Source organism: Coenobita brevimanus, chromosome 97 (genome assembly GCF_032717465.1).
Source record: "Coenobita brevimanus isolate Jiangsu-jjx chromosome 97, ASM3271746v2, whole genome shotgun sequence".
NCBI lineage: Eukaryota > Metazoa > Arthropoda > Malacostraca > Decapoda > Coenobitidae > Coenobita > Coenobita brevimanus.
The window spans coordinates 10,600,238-10,623,439 of record NC_137050.1 but is presented as its reverse complement, the minus strand read 5'-3'; the positions used below and the strand labels follow the sequence as shown (position 1 = coordinate 10,623,439).

Below are 23,202 nucleotides of genomic sequence, written 5' to 3'. Positions count from 1 at the left end.
GATATAAAGGAGCGTTGTGGTGTGGATGTGGATGTGATAGGATGCGTTATGAGGAACACACTGAGGTGGTTTGGCCATGTGGAGGGATGGAGGGTGAAAGATTGACGAAGAGAGTGTATGTGAGTGAGGTGGAGGGGGTAAGAGGAAGGAGGAGGCCGAGGATGAGATGGAGGGATGGGATGGAGAGGTATATGAGAGAGGGGGGTGTGAGTTGGGAGCAAGGCAGTGAAATGGCGGGGGACAGGGCAACTTGGAGGCGATTTGTTTGTGGCCACCCCAAATGGGATTGAGGCATCTGGCAATAGACAGATAGATAGATTACTGCTTTAATTCAAACTTGCTGTACCTTTATCCCTCTAATGCTTGGCTGAAATGCTTCTGTCATTACAGATAAGAGAGATAGCAAAGGTGAATAAAGGCTCCTGGTGGTAACCCATTTGAAACGAAAAAAGCATCCTGACTGAAGGATGAAAGTCACCTGAAGTGCAGTGGTGCGCTCTGACCCTGTACCAGACCAGACATGTCCCATAAGTTCTCCCTGGCTGCTGAAAAATACGTAAGGGCGTAGCTGAGTGTCCAGGAGGCTGATTTCTATTCCGGCATTGGATTCCTCTCCATCATCCTGGGCATCCTCTCCACCAAACATGGCCAGTCCACCCGCAAACATCCCAAACTGTTTGAGCAAAAGGAAAATTACAATTATAATCGTACATGTTCTATTCTGAGCAAAGGTACTTTTATCTAGTGTTCATTGTACCATAATACAGTATTTGTGCTTAGGCTCTAAATTAGCAAGCTCAATAGTATTCATGTACGTATAAAGCTCAACATATTTTTTTAATGTATTGTTCAGCATTCTACTGACAATTTGAATGTATATTTACTTTCCACTATCCATTCTAAAATTGAGTATCAGTATCAATATGCTACACACACACACACACACACACACACACACACACACACACACACACACACACACATATGAGAGCAGCAAGGGAGGACGCACAACACTTTGCTCCGCTTCTGCCCACACCTAATAGTACCTTTATACGGGTCAAGTTCTGTACTAGGCTAAATTAAGTGAAATTCTAATACAGTTGAGCAAGTATTAGCAAAAAAGTGTTGTCCAAATAAAATAATACACCCGAGTCAGTGCATCAAAGGAATCCGCTGATACAACACAAACATCACCTAAGAGTCGTCATTACCACCAGGGGGTAGCAGGGAGATGCAAATTTGTTAGTAAAATTTATCGTTCTGCAAGACTAATCTTTCTGCAAGATGAGTACTATCTTCGAAAAGGTGGCTATGGAAGGAGTTAAGACAAGAGATGAAGGTAGAAAACAGGATGATGATTTCTGCCAAGAACTGGTTGAAATGGAAACATATAATAAATTAGTAGAGAAAGTGAATAAACTGGAGAACACTTTCCAAATTGAAATTGATGAAATTAAAAAGGAACTACACATGCAGAAGGAAGAAATATAAAAAATTAGTAAAGGAACTAAAAAAAAAATGACAACAATCGATGTGCTGTCAGTCCTGGTAGTTTCACTGAGAAAGAAGATTAGTGAAATGGCAAGTACAGCTGTCAACCATGAGAGAATTATGGAAGAGTTCAGAAATGATACAGAGACAATTACACAAGCAAGCAATCTGATAGACCAAAGCAGTGATACTGAAGACAAGATAGCCCTGGTGAATGAAATGATGAGAAATTGCAAAGATGATGTACAAACTACATATGCTGTTATGGCGAAAATAAATAAAGATTTAGAAACAAAAGTCAAAGAAAAATGCATTAGAATGGATGTGAAAGAAATCATTAAAAACAACCCAAAACTGGTCATGGAATCAGTAGATATCAACAAATCTCTAGTAATTACTGGTATAGATGAAGAAGAAACAACAGAATCATGAAAGACAAAAAGGAGATGGTAAATATAATGAACATACTGAAGGAAGATACAGAAGATATCTGTGAAAAAGATATAGAAGAACACAAAAGGCTAGGGAAGTAATGAGAGAAATAAGTCAATGCCCCTCAAAGTAACCTTTCAAAGTGTGAACACTGTCGAGTTAATTTTAAAAAATGCTAAAAAAATAATGGAAAATGAGGAATTTTAAAAAGTATGGATAAAAAGATGCCTAACTCAGGAGGAATGGAGATTACAAGAGTAGAAGAGCGAAAAAGCAAAAACAAAAAACGAGGAGAGATCAGAGAAAGAGAGGAGCAAATTCTTTTTACAATGTACAGTAGGTACCCACAGTATGCGAGTTCAGAGTACGTAATCCTCATTGTATGCAAGGACCTATTTTTTTCTTAATTTTAGTGTATTTTTAAACAGTATGCAAACTGAACTCGCTGTAGGTGAGACGGCAGCGAAGAGTGGCCCAAATCTGGGGTTTACCCTGAGCACACGACATTGCCACCCCAAGAAGCGCCAACCACTAGTGATGGAGAGTGGAGACTTGTTGATGGCAGAGCTCAGCCGGGTACTGTGTGGCCTAGTTAAATTCAAGGAAGAATTCAAGAACATTGAATACTGTCAGTTGCAAGTGGAGGAAGTGATGACTTCACTTTGAAGGGTTTATGAACAAAGTGAGTGCATTAGCTAGTGAAAGTGTTGAAAGTGTTGGTGACGAGAGTGGTGTATCGGGTGGTGCAGGTGCACACTAGGGTTCTGAGAAAATTCACCATCAAGTCAATTCGCCATCCGACAATACCAGGTAATTAACTTATTTCTTCCTCGCTGTAGTCACCTCTGAATACATATTCCAGCATCACCCATAGCTGTCTTCATTAATGACGGCGAACTGTCTTGTTATTGTGATGGCAAATTGACTTGACGGCGAATTCTCTCGAAACCCATGCTAGATGCCTCATCCTGCCTCAGATCCCCTTCTTACCCCATTAAGCCTGTTGTTCTCTTGGGTTAAGGTGAGCAGCCATATTCTTGTTGGTTTAGTTAAGCCATAGCCTTGTTGATTTAGTAAAGCCATAATCTTCTTGGTTTACTTTATCTTAGGTAATATACATGTCTTAGATAGTTTCCCTGTACAGTACAATACTTGGTCTGAATGGAGTCTCAAGGGTTGTCCATGAAGAGGGGTGCCACCCATATGTAATTTTTCCAATAAGTTTATGTACTCAGAGTATGCGAATTCCTATTACACAATGTCCTCTGCCACCCATATACTCTCGTACTGTGGGTACCTACTGTAGTGGGATTACAAAAAGAAAATGGTACACAAGCAACAGGGACTAAGAAAAAGGAAAGCAGTAAACCAAAACTATGTCAAATATGTAGACATGATTAAGTTGATATACTCAAATGTAGATGGAATGATATCCACATTACTAGAAATAAAAGACTATACCAAAGAAATGGAACCTAATACTATTAGCCTAACTGATAAAAAACTAATCCCAGGGATATCAAGCAACATCCTAAGCTTTGAGGATTACAATATAAGGAGAAAATATAGAAATTTGAAAAAAGGAGGGGTTCTGGTATTAACAATGAAAAGCCTGGATGTCAAAGAAATAGAACCAGATATACAACAGAAATGATTGCATTAGAGACTAACATATCTGAAGGAAAAATAATTGTGACAAGCTTATACATGCCACCCAAAACAAACACTTCGGAGAAAGGCAAATATGAAGACCTGGCAGAAAGTACAATTCAGAGTATACGAGCCCTACTACATATAATGGAAGAGAAATCTGGAAGAATGATATTAAATCGAGATTTCAATACAAATATAAATTGGAATACTATAGATGTAAGAAGCTATGAAAGCTGCTGGGATCAAAAGCTTCTGCATCTAGTACAGGAGTTTTTCCTAACACAACATGGAAAATACTAGAAAAAGAGGACTAGATGATCCATCATTATTAGATTTTATATTTACCAGGCAAGGTAATGATACCAACAGCATAATGTATCACCTTCTATTTGGCAGAAGCAACCATGCAGTGTTAAACTGCAACTTCTGGATTGCATATGATATAGTTAGCAGTAATGAAAGTTACAAAAAAAAAGAAACTAAACTACAAACAGGGCAATTACCATGAGCTAAAGGAGTACTTCACTGAAACAGATTGGGAAAAGGAGCTTAGAGGACAAGATATAAATGTTATATACCAGTATAGGAAATTCTATGAATTTTATGAAACAGGAGTCCAAAATTATATCCCTCAGCACAAAGAAACAGAAATAAGGCTAAAGAGGTGGTTTAACGCAGAATGTAAAAATTCAAGAGAAAAGAGACTTGCTGTGGAACAGATACAGAAGACACAATAGTAAGAGGGCATATAACAACTATAAACAGGCAAGAAATTATTATACAGGGATAAAAACAGAAGCTCAAAGACAGTTTGAGAAAGACATTATGAATAAAAGTAGTGATGAACCAAAGATGTTTTACAGCTATATCCAAAGCAAAACCAAAGTTAATGATAAAATACAGTCCACCATGGATGAGGGGATAACCTACATCCAAGAAAAAGATATTTGCGAAGTTCTTAACAAAAATTTCCTACCAGTCTGTGCAGAAGGAAGTAATTTTGAGATAGATGATAAGGAACCTGCATGCCCACACATATTACGAAATATACGAATATCAGAACAAGAGGTACAGGAAGAGTTGAATAAATTAGACAAAGGAAAAGCAAATGGTCCTGACAAAATTTCAGGCTGGGTGCTACATGAATGTTCAGAAGAGTTAAGCAGACCAATATATTTAATATTCTATGGAATCCTTAAGTCAAGGTAAACTAACTGATATTTGGAAGAAATTAAACACTGTTTCCCTATTCAAGAATGGAAATAGACAAAATCCACTCAACAGCTGACCGGTATCCCTGACCAGTGTTGTAAGAAAGGTACTAGAAGAGCTAATAAGAAAAACAGGTAAATCATCAGGAAAAATACAATATGGTAATAGAGAGATGGTTCGGCTTTAGAAAAGGAAAAACATATGTTACAAATCTGTTAAGCTACTATTACAGAGTTGCAGAAACACTACAAGAAAGAGAAGGATGGGTGGACAGATCTATTTAGATTTAAAGAAAGCATTTGACAGAGTACCACACCAAAGACTTTTATGGAAACTGTACCATCAAGGAGGAATCCAATATAATCTGTACTTTTAGATGCAGGATTTTCTCAGAAAAAGGAAAATGAGAACAGTGCTAAGGGGTAATCATTCATCGCGGAAGGAAGTGAGTGGCGGAATACCACAAGGCTCAGCGCTGGCACCAATTACTCTTTTGGTATACTAGGTATATAAATTATGGTTCGTGGGGCGCTCACCATCCACTCACACAATGTAATGCTGCTCTCGGGTGCCTGCCATTTCCTCTCTTCCTTCCTTCTTTCCATCCTTCCTCTTCTGTCTTTCTTTCCTTCATTCTTTCCTCTTCCTTCTGTCTATGGGTGACTCTACATTGAGTGACAAGCCAAATGGTGTCTTATACGCCAGGAAACCATTTACTATGCAGCATGGTAACCATATAACCAAATTATGGCGCCTGGTGGTTCAGTGGGCAATTAAGGCACTCCAATCGGATTGAGCCTGTGCAGGTTTATATGCAAGGGGTGGTTGGGGTTTACTGCTCACATGATGCAACTCAGGGATGAGTGAAGCTGGTCACTCTCAACTTAAATGTCTGGACCAATTTGCCTAGCCTTGGGCTCTTATGCTCCTCACTGGGCAACACAGGATTAGATGATGGATGGATGGTATATACAAATGATATAGACAGCAACACTGGAAATGGAAGCTATCTAACTATGTTTGCTGATGATGCAAAAATACAAAGGAGAATTATAAGCACAGACTCTTGCAGAGAGCTACAAGAAGTATTAAATAAGTTTCATGAATGGAGCAATACATGGCAAATGGAATTCAGTGTGCACAAATGCCACGTAAATAAGTTTGGTAAAAGTGAAAAAAGACCAGATTGGGATTATAGGCTAGGAAGTTCAACCCTACACATATCAGAAAAGGAAAAAGACCTAGGAGTGATTATTAATAATAGACTATATTTGGCTGACCACATAAATCAGAAGATACGGAACAGGCATACGCTGCTTGCTAATATGAGAATAGCATTCACATACAGTAATCCCTCCACTATCCAATGTAACAGAGCCAAAGGCATGTCCAGAAGGTGGTCCCATCCGGAAAGTGGACCCCTGCCTGCTGGACTGGTACTTATGGACCCTAACCCAGCCTAACTTTGAATGCCACCTAAATAACTCCCTACTGGACATGTACAGCACCTATTTAAGACCCTATTCACACCAATAATGGACATAAAGCATGAAATAAATGAAAAGGAACCACAGAATAAGGAGTTAGAAGTGGTTATGGAAACTATTTAGCAGCGTACAGGGTACTTACAGCAAGTCTGTGGCCGCCTCCTCTAAGGCTCTGGTAGTGGTGAAAATGCTCTTGAAGCATGTACAGTAATCAAGTGTTGTGCTACACTTAATTCTTTGCACTGTGAGTTATAATTGTTTAACACTGCAAATTCTGTTCTTAATTGCGCCACGCCAGTTTCAACCGTCACCTTGCACAACACACTTTATCCTTTGCACTCTCAATTCTAATTTCTTAACACTGCACAACACTGTAAATTCCCATGTGGTCTAGTGGCGAGGTATTGCAGTTTATTCACAAAAACAAGCACATGCGGCATCCACAACGATGAACATCCACTCTCTACGGTGGTTAGGCAGTAACTGGGGATCGGAGGAGGAAGGATGGGGTGAAGGGGTGCATAAACAACAGCTGTTCGGCACTGCGTCATGCCACACAGCAACTTCAAATTACGGGGGGGGATTCGGATTTGGGGGGGATTTTTTCTTTTTTTGCCCATTTTTGGGTTCCGAAGGTCCAGGTCCACAATATCCGGTAAGTTGGGAGTCCGGAAAGTGGCCGTCCGGAGAGAACAGGGATTACTGTATATAGCCGAAGACATGCTGAGAAAGATAATAACATCATTCATCAGACCAACCCTGGAATATGCATCTGTAGTCTGGAATCTTCACCTCAAAAAACACATAGATAAGACTGAAACGTACAAAGGGATGCTACAAGATGGGTACCAAACTCAAAGGATATAAGATATGAAGAAAGGCAAGAAAAACTGAACCTACTAACATTACAGGAGAGAAGGATGAGAGGAGACATGATTATGCTATATAAATGCGTCTCAGGAAAAGGGAAAATAGACATCAATGAGTATATAACCTATAGGGAGGCATCAGCAAGAGGACATTGCAAAAAAAAAAAAAAATCTATGAAAAGAGAGGTGACAAAGACATAAGGAAACTCAGTTTCCCAAATACGGCACCTGATCAGTGGAATGCACTACAGAATGAAATAATGTGTGCCAAAACTACAGTATTAATAAATAACGGATTTGTATGATAAAAATGGTTTAATGCATGGGACAGTAAGAGCTTGACTCAGTCCTGTAAAGATACGATTAGGTAAGAGCAATTTGGTACAATTAGGTAAGAAGACACACACACACACACACACACACACACACACACACACACACACACACACACACACACACAAACACACACACACACACACCGCTTGCCGGCTCAGTGGTAACACTCTCGCCTAGCATCTGCCAAGACGGGTTCGCACCTGGCTCGGGATGAGAAAAGTTTCATTGACGAAGCAGGTGCTTACTGTCTTCCTGGAGCAAGGGAATAGGTGCGTGCGTGCATGCGTGCGTGTGTGTGTATGTGTGTGTGTGTGTGTGTGTGTGTGTGTGTGTGAAGATCACAACCTTGCCCTTAGATCGGACTAGGCTATATGAGCTCTCAGCTCTCTTCCGGGATGGTAAAAAGCTGACGATCATAACCATCACGTGATCCTGACCAACCCAGTGAATTACATAAACATCCACACCCACACCCACACAGTGTGTGATTCTGGTGTAGTTTACGAGAGGATTTTTTATTCCTCTATGCTTCCTCTGCCTGCCCAGTGTTACCATGGCTGACCATAATCCTCCTAAGCCTACAACTTTTTGAGGAAGGGGAAGAAGAAGCCAACATTAACTTACATCCAAAAGGTGGATGTAATAAAGAGGGCTGATGGCGGTGAGAAGAAAGCAAATGTTACCCACCATTACGGACTCAATGAGATAATTCCTCACCAAACAGGCACAATGATTCCATCTATAATATAACAAACTCATGATCTCGAAGTTAAGTGATTTTGGTACATACAGTATGCAACACAGTGAACTGCTGAATTGTGACTGCACAAGAGTGGAAATAAACAAAATACACCTACTTTTGGGTATTTAACTCCTATGCGCCAGGTGATGGTTATATCCAAAGTTAAACTGGTGGATCAGGGACGCCAGGTGACAGCTATAACAGCAAGTGTTTTCGCACCACAGTTTGAAGTGGCCACCACTTGATCTCACCACCAAAGGGTGGGGATCGCCTCCCAACACCCAAGGTAAGCATACCTCAGTCATCTCCGTGACTCTGTCAGGTGTAGAATGATGTTTTCTTAAGTATCTTGTCCGATTCTGTTCCTGCCTGGACCCTTGCCTTATCCACCCAGCCAAACCTCTTTCCAAAGATAGTAGGAAAGAGTTAAGTGATAGTGTCACAGGGCATGTCTTGGATACAACTGTGTTTATCTGATAATGGAGAACTTATCACGTTCAGGGCAAAGTGAAAGTCGGTGCCATGTGCAAACGCAAGAATACATCCTGCCTCGCGGCCAAAAATTACGTATGTTTTTCACATCCTTACTCATCAACGCAACCAGCTACAGACCTGGGGATGGTTTCACTCAGAAGGAGAAGAGTTGGTGAGTAATATGGTTTTTTATGTTTCTCTAACTGCTAAACTTTCAGTGATATTAAGGTTTGAAAACAGGCAGCTTTGGGAAAATTGCTCGTACTGAGAGGGGTATAAACAGCCTGGCAGGGAGGAGTTAAGGGAGCACCCAGGTCGCATGTGGCATTGTTTACCGACGTTCTCGCCAACTGGCCGCGTTGTTTACCAACCACCGCTCTGACTGGATGCATCAGTGTACCATGCATTCTAAATCCTCATCTATAGCTTTTGGAGATAAGTTTATAAAAATGTCCAGTGGCTGCGGTAATCCAGGAATAATAACAATCTGTGAAAGACTCATTTCAATAGAAAGTATGGAAAGGCTGTGCCCGTTTGGTAAATAATTAATCTCAACAAATCGACGACTCTTACAACGACACAGAGGCAGCTGAGGGCAATGACGACAACGCTTCTGTTGTCTCCACACTGGGCTTTGAGGGGTTCCTAAGGGAGGGTGACAAGGAGGAAGCAGCACACAGGTTGCAGCATGAGGCAGCAGCCCACTCGCCTCATGCTGAGAGGCCATAGTCCGCCTCAAGCCTCGGAAACCCTCCCCCCTCCCCCGTCCATTCAAGCAATGTTGTCAGTCAGATTCAGGTAAGAATCTTATAATACTGTAACAATGTTCATGTCCATTAAATATGCTTTACTAATGTTTTTCCCAGGTAGTTAGTGTTCGCTCGTGACAATTACAGGTAAGTGGGACAACTTTTCTGAGATGACAGATCCATATGTAATCTTCCCCATAAGATTAGTTATTTCTAACTCGCAGAATTCTCAAATCGCAGTGTATGCTCAGTTTCACAAAGTTGTAATTTTGGAGAATCCACTGTATATGTCTGATGAAAGATACACAACACCGTACATAGATTTAACTCTATCAAAAAATAAAATATGGCCTGAATATGTGGAACTTGTAATGCTCACACACACAATATAAACATAAAAACTCTTGCATAGGAGACTCACAGACAGAAGCCTCATCTGAGCATCTTGAGAGTTAACAAGGACATCAACAGTTGATCGCTTTAGGAGGCCACCTTGGATCTCCAGCATATTACTGAAGGAGGAGTTGACATTATGATCCTCGGAAAGAGGTCGAGAGAAAGCTGAAGAAAGTCCTCCCTGGCCGAGCAGATGGTAGTTATTATATCGTTGGTCCTGAAGCACCGTCCTCAGAGTCTGAAGGTAAAGTAAGATATATTAGTTGTGGAGCACTGCACTTCTACATGTTATGCCCTTTATCCTCTTTCATTACTAGAAGCTACCACTAACCTTACAGAATACAAAACTGTATAACATTAACACAAATGAACAACAAAACATTTCATGTGGACTTGCAATTCACTCCAGAAGAGTCAGTCAGTGATATCTGGACCACAGGACTGCTCTGTTGGAACATTTTCATGAGGTGGTCAACTGTTACTTGGCTATGATGAAACTAATACAAACCAATAAAGATACCATTAACGAAATTATGTTAAAAATAAAATACACTGCAATATATCTGTAGTAGTGCTTGCCTGCAAAAATTTGCTGGCCTAACTAATAGCCTTTCCATCACGAAATGTTTGCAAATACCATTATCTCTGTTTCCATACCATTATTTGTCCACAATGGCCAATTCTGACCAAAAAGTTGAAAAAAACTGTTTTCTCATGTCTCGATTTCTGATAATTTCGCACCATCACATCAGGCATGATCATCCAACCATCATCATCCAATCCTACACTGACCCATGAGGAGCGCATGATCACCATTTTTTAATTTTATTTTCTTCTGACAATCTTTGGACTTACCCCAACCTAATGCAAAAAGAATTAGGTCAATATCTGTTTTTGTTCTTGTGAAAAAAATGAACAAATGCACACACACAGACACAAACACACACACACTCATATACACAGTTTGACTTATTTATCTAGACAAATTACTGTTATGCCTACTGACTTGGGTTTACCTCTCCCCATTCTTAGGTAGGAAAAAATGTCAGAATGATGATGATGATCATGTTGAAGCATCAACTGACCTCAGGCATTCAGCAAAATCAAACTCTTCTCTACTATGAGTCTGCCTCAATTTTCATTATGAATAGCACTTTTCCATGCATGCATGAGTCTGCTACCCTGTCATAAGTGGAAGGGCATTTTCATTAACAGAATACTGTATAACTTCCTATGTCATTTACATGCAGTGTAATCTGTGCAATCATCAGTCTGTCAAGGCTGTAACAGACTACAGGGCCATAGAAACTATTCATGGCAGCTGGCCTAGCATACTTAACTAATACTCCCTTGAATAAAAAAAGCTGTGGTAGGTGGGGGCGCTCACCATTCACTCACTCGATGTAGTGCTGCTCTCGGGTGTCTGCCCTTTCCTCTCCATCCTTCATTCCTTCCTTTCTCTTCTGTCTTTCTTTCCTTCATTCTTTCCTTGTCCTTCTGCCTACGGGTGACTTTACACTCCCTCTTCTGTTTTTCTTTCCTTCATTCTTTCCTCTTCCTTCAGCCTGTGGGTGACTCTACACTGAGTGACAAGCCAAATGGTTTCCTGTACACCAGGAAACCATTTACTATGCTGGGTGGTAACCATATAACCAGATTTTGGCACCTGGTGGTTTTAGTGGGTAATTATTGGACTCCAATCGGATTGAGCCGGTGAAGGTTTATATCCAAGGGATGGTTGGGGTTGATTGCTCATGTAATACCACTCAGGGATGAGTGAGGCTGGTCACTCTCATCTTAAATGTCAGGACCAACTGCCTAGCCCCGGGCTCCTAAGCTCCTCATGGGGCAGTGTAGGATCAGATGATGGATGGATGGATGGATAAAAAAAGCAAGTACAGTACTGTAATAATTACAGTAACATGCAAAGCTGCCTGTTTTCAAACATCAAGATCTTCACAACACCCACCACTTCCTTCCTTCAGCAATTCTGCCCTCCACATCCATTTTAAGTTTACCTGTTTTTTCTACTATTGCACCAACATACTCTTAGAACTACATCAACTTAGATATCTCTCCAATTACCAAAACATCACTTCATGGGTCACTTTCTCCTTCACAAAGTATCAGTCATGCTGCTTTGTTTATATTATAGTCTCTCCATGAACAGATGTTAAAATAAAACCATGACTCAATTTAGAAAGATACAAATAACTTTTACCATGAGATTCAGCATCACCTATGCACAGCAGATCTGAGCTAATCCAACTCTCAACCTTAATCACTTGCTTCACTCACTCACATTCTGCAACTCATGCTTTAACCTTCCTTACAACCCACATACAGTGACCCCTCCTCTTACAGGGTCAGCACTTGCACGGACTCCATTTCTATGGTGTCCATAAGTTGTGTCAAAATTCATTGAGGCACCCATAAACTGTGTCAAAACTCGGCAAGGTGCTTCAAAAAACACGTGCTAACATCTAGCTACCATCTTGATTTATGTCAAGAATGTGAAGGGTCTAAGTCTAGCACCCCTACTGAGATGATGGGGTCACAGGGTTTTTTGTTGGAAAGTTGGAGTCTACCATTGTGACATTTTTCCCAATTTTTTATTCTTTTAGACATTTTTTATTGTTACTGTCTTATATGTGCTCTACCTCTATACAGTAGGCTAACCCCTTAGGTCTGACTGGACACTTGGTTAACACATTAGCATTGTTATAATGGGTTTAACGAATATACTTACATGATCTCCACTTACACACAAGGCCAGGTTAACATTTTACCCAAATAAATGGAGAGGTTGCTGTAATCTGCATGAAAATCACTAACTCCGCATAAACTTCCATGATTAAACACACCTGTGAATATTACAGACTAACCAAGTACCATGGCTACCACCATGAAACATTTATTACTCATCACAATGTCTGCATGAATATCAGTGTCTCTTAAAAACACCAAGATCCGACTCCCCATGATCATATGAGATGGGGAGATTCACAGAATGGGCCTTTAATCTCGCTGGGTACACATACCAGAAAATAGAGGAAACCCCAGATATATATATTCCCCCTTAATGCATCCTCCCACTTTGCTGAAGGAGGTAGCAGCTGCTTGCAACATTAGTGTCAACACTTAGTGTCATTACAAAAAATTTTTTTTTTTTTTAAATCTCCTTTTTAGTTTCCTTTTATAAGACACAGGGACATATTCATGGGCAGTACTCTTTCTCCCCTATTGAGGCAATATGAACATTTATCTCGCTTAAATCCATCCATCCATCATCCAATCCTGTGTTGCTCCATGAGGAGCGTAGCAGCCTGGGGCTAGGCAAGTTGGTCCTGACATTTAAGATGAAAGTGACCAGCCTCACTCATCCCTGAGTGGCAATAAGTGAGCAGTAAACCCCAACCACCCCTTGGATACAAACCTTCACCGGCTCAATCCGACTGGAGCGCCGTAATTACCCATTAAACCACCAGGCGCCATTATTTGGTTATATGGTTACCACCCAGCATAGTAAATGGTTTCCTGGTGTACAGGAAACCATTTGGCTTGTCACTCAATGTAGTCACCCACAGGCAGAAGGAAGAGGAAAGAATAAAGGAAAGAAAGACAGAAGAGGATGGAAGGAAAGAAGGATGGAGGAGAGGAAAGGGCAGACACCTGAGAGCAGCACTACATCAAGTGAGTGGATGGTGAGTGCCCCCACCTAAACTGGTGTAACAGACATGTCTCACCACTGCCATCACCCAAAAACCAGTTTCTAACCTGTTGCAAAAGAGGGTCCTTCTCAGCAAGGTCATGCAACCGGCCTAGTAGCAGAGTATTGAGCTCCTTGGTGGTCTGTGATGACATCACCTGCAGAACAGATTTCACCAACTGTTCCCCAGGCTGGTGGCGTAGTAAGATGTCAGCTGCAATTGCCCTCACACTTGAATCATGCTGGCGTACAAGCTCCAAGAAGATTCGTTCAAGCCTCCTGCGTGCCTGGTAAAAACTTAATGAATAATGGCAGGTATTGATATGTTGTTCATGTATTAATGTACAAACCAATCAAAACTACATTTCTAAGTTCTTAATTTGTAAATACAACTGTAACAGTCCATACAAGGTCCACTACAGCATCAGAGCTTCTTGAAGGAAGAGTAGTAACTGGAATTAATCTTTTTCCATGCTGGCACATACAAAATGGGAAGGGATGTCTAGTGAGACTGATGCATGTGAATGTTAATGTGCTAAAACGACTGCGACTGTTCATGTCAGTCTGCATATGCTAATGGTATGTACTGACAGGGTCCAAAATTTTTGCAAGTAATGAAATGTCACATTATCAGCAACCACTTTCAATGTATGCAACAATCTGAGCTTCAAACTCTAAGTAAGAGGAAGATGAGTAACATAAAATGAACATGCCACTGAAGTCCCTTCTTACTTCTAACTGCCAGTAAATTCATTTTAGACTATGGTAGTACTTGGAACTATGCCAAATCCAGCATGCAAATCTGGTTTTTCCTTGTGTCAGCTAAAAGACAAACTACTTCTCTCATCAGGTTTCTCTTATCTGTCCCTTCTCACAGCATATCTTTCAAAATCTGAAAATATCTATTGACACTGGTAAATTTTGGCTAAGTATACCGATGGTCAAAGATAAAATTCCATACCAACAATGTACTGTATTTAAATGATATTTCCATGAAAAGAGAAAGGTAGCACCAATTACACCCTTCACAATAAATTAACTGACTGGCAAAAATGGCAAATGTCATTCATCACCCATTATCACCCTGAACCTACCCCATTCACAATTAGCCTGGACATTAAGGTTTTACAACACAACTACTCATAGCCCATAATAAACAATGAACCTCAAATTCTTGCATGACTCACCTCTATGGTTATGAAGGAATCAGGGAAAGTCTGGAGGGCACGGGCAGCATAGATGGCAGGTTTGCGTGCCTCTCCTTCAGCATAGTCAAGAAGAAGACTGACTGTGTCACTCTGTCGCAGGTTCTTCAGTCCACGAATATACATTAGTTTACAATCTTCCCCCTCACAACCTCTTAGTTTGTCCACTAGGTAGTTCCTCACATGGGTAATCATCTGGAAAATAAAAAAGAAACATCAAATGGTTGTCCATACTGTATCTGCACTATTCATCAAATTACACAAGTGCTATTATTGTTGTGTCCTGTGGCTCACATGAAATGAATATCATGGAGAAAAGATACTGATCCAGCGGTTACTCCACTTTCTGTATGTCTATAATACTTTCAAACAAGGCTGAAGGTACAGTACAGTCAATCCTCGTAAATCGAGGCAATTTGGGGCTGGACCACTGCCGTGATTTACGAATTCCGTGATTTATGAAAAATAACAATTTATGTGAAAAATTAACTTGGGTCTGGACTTTGGCCAACCCGCTCCCACAGCACCCTACCTACACCTATCTAGGCACAATCAAACACAAACATACAAATTTAGGAATATTCAGTCCATGTATTAAATGGAAATTAGCAATGTTAAGGTATCTCAATCCCATGATGAAATTGCTTATGTGAATGGAGTGGGGTGGTGTTGGGAAGAACTTAGAACCTCTCAGCATGAGGTGGGGATGCTCCCTCATGCTGTTCTCCCATCTCCAGCTCCTCTGCCTCCCTCAGGAAGCCCTCAAAGTCTGCCTCAGAGATGACAGCTACGTCATCCATGTCCTCAGTGTGTGAAGGGCCAGGCTGTGGTTCAGGCTCAGCTTCTGCCCTTACCAAGGCAAAATAGTGGGTGATGAGTTCCTGATGTCTCTCATTAACTCTGCAATTATGCAAGTCCTTGTAAAAATGCACAGCTTTTACTAGGTAACCTGTACTCTCACTACCCCTTCCTCATCACGTTCAATGGATTTCACAATCTCCTTGGCCAAGTCTAAGTAAACAAGCAAATCACTGAGCTCCTTCATAGAAGGCCCGCCACGTTCCTGCACATTCACTTCACGGTTGGTCTGCCTTTCCAAGTGCTCGTTGTCTTCTATAACAGCCTCCATGACAGCCTCAGCATCATCAACCTTCTCAGTAATCACGTCCATTATGTCACTAGCTGACACTTCACCACAGCCTGGCAGATTCCGAGCCAGATGAACAACAGCCTGTACGTTGTCCTCTACACCCAGGGACGCACGGTGATTGGTTGCTGGGTTGCGAGTTTCAGTTTGAATGCCGCGGTTTATGGTTCTCCTCGGAAAAGGCCCACTTGGGTGCCTAAGTCCGTGATTTTCGTGACTTAACAGTAACTTAAGGTTACCGGCAGTCTGACGGCCATTTAGCTGCGATTTACGAATCCGTGCTTTAAGAACATGCGATTTAGGAGGATTGACTGTATGAATGTATACTCCACCCTCAACACCCTCCTCATAAGGCCTGGATGCCATCCCTTAAAACAGTATATGAATTAAGCATATGAGTAAGTGACAACAGTGAAGGATATACACATTACCAGATATTTGGTCACTCCTGTGGATGCACCAAAATCACTATTACTCCCTGCAGCCTGCTGAACTAGTGAAAGAATGATACAAATGGGTTGCAGATAATATAAATTGGCACAGATACCTACTTTATGATTAGTGTTGTTAGGATTATTGCTGAAGGTGTGTGTGAGAGAAGCTGCTGTCAGTACTAAAGTCTCGTATAGCTTGTCATTGTTGTGCCCTTTCTTGACTAGTTTCATCACATCTGAAATAAGAAAAGCAATCATTATATATGCGAGTAATCAAAGCTCTTCATACTCGGGAAAACTTAACGTCTGAACCACATACATGGCATCCCCATAAACAGGGGTTGAACGGTTTCTAAACTTGTTCATGTTTCTCATCAATGACCAAGATGTCAGATATCAGACTGATAAAAAAAGTTAAATATGACAGGCAAATATTAGAGAAAGGTGGCTGAATCGGTAGAGAGGGGGCCTGCAGCCCTAATAGGCCTAGGTTCGAATCCCAGCTGGGACAGGGAACAGTTTAAGGATTTGAATTTCATAAAAGCAGACTTTTCTGATTTACCAGATGACCCGCCGACATGTTGTAAATATACCCCCTCTAATACCAGTAAACCAGTCCTATATGAGACAGTCCTACCACGTACTCAATATGAATGGTGGGTGTCAGTGCCGAAGTGGTGACATGTGGAGACGTGGGAGAACTACTGGGCCCCAAGGAGGACTACTGGTACTTGGGAATGGGCCCTGAAGCCTTTGCCCGGAGTCGGACACGTTAAAAAAATAAATATAAGCACTTCACAGTCCTATCAGGCTACTTGACACTTGCTCCAACGAGACTAGTTTCCGATCCACGCTTCACTTTGCTTGGAACCATTATTCATGCATCGACGCAGGAGAACAGAAAATCCCAGACGCATTCTGTGCTGTAAAGCCGATAGAAACAATTCCCCCCCTGGGGGTAGGGGGGTTTCAAGAATACTCCCCCAGTATCCCTGCTTGTCGTATGAGGCGACTAAAAGGGTTGGTGGTGGGTTAGTGCCCCACCCCGTAAAAAGAACTAACTAAAAAAGCAAATAAAGCGCCTCGGACCCGGACGGACCATCGTTGACGACTAAGACGGACAAAGGACATTCTGAGAGTAGGAACGTGGAATGTGAGAGGAGTGAATGATGAAGTGAAGAGAGAGATTGTCCAGGTGCTTGAGGATGCAAAGTGGATATATGTGGATTGACTGAAACTAAATGGAAAGGTGAAAGGATGAGAGAATGGGAATACGGTGTAGGTATATGTGCGGGAGTCAGTGAGAATGAGAGGGCAAGAGAGGGAGTATGTCTGATGATCAGCAAGAAGTGGAAGGAGAATATAAGAAAGTATGGAACAGTGGGTGCAAGGATTGTATGGGTGAGGATGAAAGTAGGTATACAAGCATGGGCGATTGTATGTGTGTATGCTCCAACAGAGGATCAAGTGGCAAGAGTGAAAGATGAGTTTTGGGCGAGTAGAAGCATGTATGGACAAGTTTGAGAGGAGCGAGAGAGTGCTGTTGATTGGAGACATGAATGGCAAAGTCGGGAATGTACGAGTGGATGGAGTGGTTGGTCAGTGGGGTGTGCCAGCGGAAGTAGATGGGAATGGTAGTGCTTTGGTGGACATCTGTGCTGGTAAGGGGTTGGCAATAGCCAACACCTACTTTCATCATAAGATGATCCACCGGTATACATGGAGAGTAATGAGGAGGATGGATGGTGAACTTGTTGAACGAAAGGCAATGATAGACTACGTGTGTGTGGATGAGCGAATGAGAAGACAAGTGTTGGATGCAAGGGTGTGGAGAGGGTGGGGGAATGGAGTCTCGGACCATCACTTAGTGATGGCCAAGGTGAAACTGCAAAGAAAGTGGTTGAGGAGGCGAAGGCGAAGACAGGAGGAAGCAGCTCCTGTGAGAAGAGTGGAGAAATTGCAAGATAGTGAGAAGAGGACAGAGTATAAGAGCATAGTGGAAGAAAGACTGGGAAGGTATGAGCTAGAGCAGATGGAAGGGGTGGAAGACGTATGTAAGATATTCACGGAAGAGATAAACGCAGCGTGTGAGCGGTTTGTGGAGTGAGGAGGAGATGCAAGGGTGTGCAAGGAACAGCATGGTGGAATGATGAGGTGAAAGCGAGCTGTGGAACAAAGAAGAAGGCATTTGGTGTATGGTTGGAGAGTAGAGGTAGGTGATAAGATGAGTGTGAGAATAGAGAGGTATATGTGAGCAGGATAAGGGAGGTTAAGAGACTGGTGAAGGAGAGTAAGAAGAAAGTGGATGAAGAGTTTGGGAGGAATCTGAGTGTGAAATGGAGGGAGAGTAAGAAATTGTTTTGGAAGGAGGTAAAGAAAGTAAGGCAGTGTGAAAGGGGAAATAGTAGGGAGTGAAAGATAGGAATAATAGATTGTTGGTGGAGAAGAGAGAGAAATTGAGGAGATGGAAGGAGCACTTTGAGGATTTGTTGAATGTAGAGAGTGAGAGCAGTGTGAGTATAAGTGGTTGGGGAATGGCTGGGAGAAGAGAGAGATGAGAGGAGGAGGAAGAGATCAGTAGGTCAGAAGTAGTGGAAGCGATGAAGAAGATTAAGCTGGGAAAGGCCCCAGGAATTGATGGAGTGTGTGGTGAAATGCTTAGGTATGGGGGTGAGATTGTTGTGGAGTGGATATGGAAGTTGTGTAGATTGGCTTGGGAAGAGGGAAGGGTTCCAGAGGACTGGAAATCAGGTATAATTGTTCCTCTGTACAAAGGAAAAGGGAGAGAGAAGTATGTGGTAACCATAGAGGTATTTGCCTTCTTAGTGTGACTGGTAAAATATATGGTAGAATACTCATTGATAGGGTTAGGCATATGACAGAGGAGCTAGTTGGAGAAGAACAAGGGGGATTTAGGAAGGGAAAAGGGTGTGTAGATCAGATATTTGTTCTAAGATGTTTAGTGGAAAAGTATCTAGAGAAGGGAAGGAAAGTGTACGCTGCCTTCATGGACTTGGAGAAAGCTTATGACAGAATAGATAGGAAAGGTATGTGGAAGGTATTAAGAATATATGGAGTGGAGCCCCCCTTGTTGAGTGCTGTGAAGAGTATGTACGAGGGAGCTAGGGCTACGGTGCGAGTGGATGGTGAGCTGAGTGAGTTCTTTGATCTCAATGTGGGACTGAAACAGGGGTGTGTAATGTCTCCATGGCTGTTTAATATATATATGGATGGGGTCGTAAAGGAGGTACAAGGTAGGGCAGTGGATGTGGGGGTGGCCCTAATGAATGAGGGTGAGATTTGGAAGCTTCGGTGTTGCTGTTTGCTGATGATACAGTATTGTTGAGTGAAGATGAATGGGAGTTGCAAGGTTTGGTGAATGAATTTGGGACAGTGTGTAGGAGGAGGAAGCTGAAAGTTAATGTAAACAAAAGTAAAGTTATGGTGTTTGAGAGGAATGAAGTCACAGAGTGTGCAGTGAGGTTGGATGGTGAGGATATGGAGAATGTGAGTGCATTCAAGTACTTGGGTAGTGTGATGAGTAAGGATGGAACTTTGGGGGATGAAGTACGTGAAAGGGTACAGCAGGGAAGGAAGGCTGTTGGCACACTGAAAGCAGTGATGAGAAATAGGGAGGTGAGTATGGAAGTTAAGAAGTCACTGCATGATGGTATTGTGATCCCTACCCTGACGTATGGAAGCGAGGCGTGGACCTTGCAAAGAGGGAACAAGTCAAGAGTGAGAGCAGTGGAAATGAGTTACTTGAGAGGAGCATGTGGAGTGACATGGAGGGACAGGTTGACGAATGAAGAAGTGAAGGAACGTTGTGGGGTAGATGTGGATGTGGTTGAAAGATTAGGAGAAATACACTGAGGTGGTTTGGACATGTGGAGAGGATGGAGAATGAAAGACTGACTAAGAGGGTGTATGTAGGTGAGGTGGAGGGAGGGAGAGGGAGGGGTAGACCGAGGATGAGGTGGAGGGATGGAGTTGAGAGGTATGTGAGGGAGGGGGGGGTGAGTTGGGGGGAGGGGAGTCAAATGGTGGGTGACAGAGTGACTTGGAGGCGTTTTGTCTGCGGCCACCCTTTGCGGGATTAGGGCGTCGGGCTATAGATAGATAGATAGATGAATATTATAATAAAGCTTACTACCTGTAGTAAATGTATCATACCAGTAATTCCATCTATCAATCTATAGTCAGTGTGACATCCCACAAGGAGTGGCTGTTTGTCTTTGAATTAGTTGTTTTACGGGGAGGGGCACTAACCCTCTGCCAACCCACTTGCTGACATGTGGGGAATATGTATGGGCTAGTTATATGGTCACCACCATGCACTGTAAATGTTTCCTGGTTTACAGGAAACCATTTGGGTTGTCAATCAATGTGAAGCCACCTGAAAAGTAAGGAAGAGTAATAAAGTGATGTGAAAGATGGAAGAAATAAGAAGACAGGAGGACAGACACTGAAAATGAATGATAAAGGTTAAGGTCATGTGGGTAAGGCATTGTCACTGCCTGGCATCTTGTAGAGGAAGGTGTCCCATGTATACGTACCAAAAATCACGTGCGAAAATTGAAAATTGTCCAAATTAGGGACCTTGCAATTGATGCATGTTTATATACGTCAACGGGACTGACAGTGACAAAACGTGTGGACGTATATACAGTATACGTCAATGGGACGTGGCGGGTTAAGAAGCTGCTGTCTTCATTACAGGTACAACAGAAAATGATGAATAATGGCAAGCTAAAACAAAAAGATAGAGGGTACTTTTCTCCTGCAAAATCCTCTGGCAATCAGAGGCATATCACCTCTGATTTGCCAAAATTATTAACAAACAGGCCATACATCCTGGGATACTGTCCACAAAGTTTGAATACAATTTGCCCTCTTGATTTTGAGATATTTTGGGTACAGACAGACACACACACAGACGCAGGCAATTACATTATCGCTTCGCTTGGTGGGCAATAATTTGCAGTTCGTTCATCCACCAACATAGGATGAGAGGTGAATGTGGCTTATGTACTGGTACCCAGCCTGCATGAAATATAACTTAAGCTAAGATTACATCTAGAATAAGAGTAACTGCTCCCACTTGTCCCCAATTAATCCTGATCCCAAAAGAAGGACCCCAATGGAAATATGCCACAGAGGCCTTCTTGGGTTATCCTTGGTTGGTTTCAAGCATGGATGGTAATTGTAAACACTTGTTCAATGTTTAACCCTTATCCACCGGCGGTTTCCTGCCATCACCCACTTCTCCTTACGGGGAATTTCTAAGATTTTGGGAAAAATACCCTTACTTCAAATCCATATGACTCACCAACTCTTCCTCTTTCAAATGAAGGTATCCCGAGGTCTCCAAGTGGTCCCGTCGACGAGTAAGGATAAGTTGAAGATGACTGGTTTTACACACTTAGGCAGACTGGTTCCGAGAGCGCGCCACTAGCAGTGAACTAGGACTCGCTGGCAGCACTGACCAGAGTGGTAATTGTAACACTGTCCGAGTGTCCTTGGATGGAATGTGGAAAATTCCACTCGATCCTCGCCTTTTCCTTACTCGTTGTCGTGTGGATGAGTCATTACCCTGTCCATGTGGCTCCCCAAAGGGTTTTCCACCCATTTCATAGTGCCACTATGCCCCGCAGGTGTGTGGGGAAAAAAAATAGCTCTTTGTTTTTCTGTACTCACTTCTTGTGTCAATTATACTAATTTCCCACTACTACGACACTTATAATTGCAATTGACATCACAGTTATGGGTAACTGCACTTTGACAAGTAACTGTGGCTGTTTTATGCAGTATGGTTGAGTATGAGGTAATTACTTGTACTATAATTCAGAATGATTTGTACTAATCAGGGGCATAGTGAAAATCTTACAAATGTTATAAACAACATACATTATTTGTAATTCACATCACAAATACAGTTATGCTCACATATTCAGCCCTATTTTCATGAGTATCGAGGCAAAAAATGTAGTTATAGCCAATAAGGTACTTTTCTTTCTGGACAGCTCACAAGTGTTTTTTTTTCATGTAACAGGTAGGCAAACTCAAGGTATTTCCAATAATTTTTCCACCAATAACCAATAAAAAGTACCGGTAACACTTATTGTACTGCACTTGTAGAACTTTTTATAAATCACTTATATCATAGCACTTACTAGAAATCACTTATAATATCTAACATTTCACATGTTTATAAAAAAAACACACACTTGTGCATACCTGTATACTATTTATACTTTCCCACACACCTGCTCAGCAATCACGCTCGGAGAGAGACTCGCAAAAACATTTAGGGCATAGGGGGATCTTGCACTCTGCACAATGATGCTGTGGTATGGCCAATCTCTACCAGTCTGTGCTACTGGAAGTAGTCTGCACAGCTCAGCCTGTCCACTGTAGGCGCTGTCTGCGTCCCCCACCTAGCACCTGGCACCTGTGCAGTTGAATACTCTTCAAGGTGTTTGGGTGCAAGCTCTCTCTCAAACTCTCATAGACAGAGAGGTTTCCTGGCATGCTCCTTGAACACTATGAAACTGTTCAGAACGGCAATATCAAGAAGGTATAAAAACACCTTCTTGTACCACCTGAAGGACTTACGTCGGCAATCAACCTCACCAATTTGCATGTCCGATTTATCAACAAGCCGCATGTTGATATAACTGTTGATGGCATCTGGCTTCAATACAGGTTCCCTGGTCCTGTAGTCTGTTTTTCCCATATCCTCAAACACACCCTCATGTACTGCTGACAACATGTTAAGTTGTCTCTTGTCATGCCAGAGAGGGGTTAACACGCTGACACATTTCTTGGTAAGAAGGGCTTCTTTCTCAGTATTTGCTGGGAATACT

At 42.0% G+C, this 23,202-nt stretch overlaps 1 protein-coding gene across 1 annotated transcript in view; it reads right to left on the bottom strand.

Annotated features, from left to right (window-relative positions):
* The window catches only part of Mtp (microsomal triacylglycerol transfer protein), a 108,033-nt gene that overhangs the window by 13,714 nt on the left and 71,117 nt on the right, over positions 1-23,202 (bottom strand). Inside the window, exons 9-13 of the mRNA XM_080283517.1 lie at positions 16,454-16,572; positions 14,738-14,950; positions 13,619-13,837; positions 9,867-10,079; positions 479-673 (exon numbers count right to left, since the gene is read on the bottom strand). Of these exons, the coding sequence (XP_080139643.1) occupies positions 479-673; positions 9,867-10,079; positions 13,619-13,837; positions 14,738-14,950; positions 16,454-16,572 (959 nt within the window). The remainder of the gene's footprint in view (positions 1-478; positions 674-9,866; positions 10,080-13,618; positions 13,838-14,737; positions 14,951-16,453; positions 16,573-23,202) is intronic.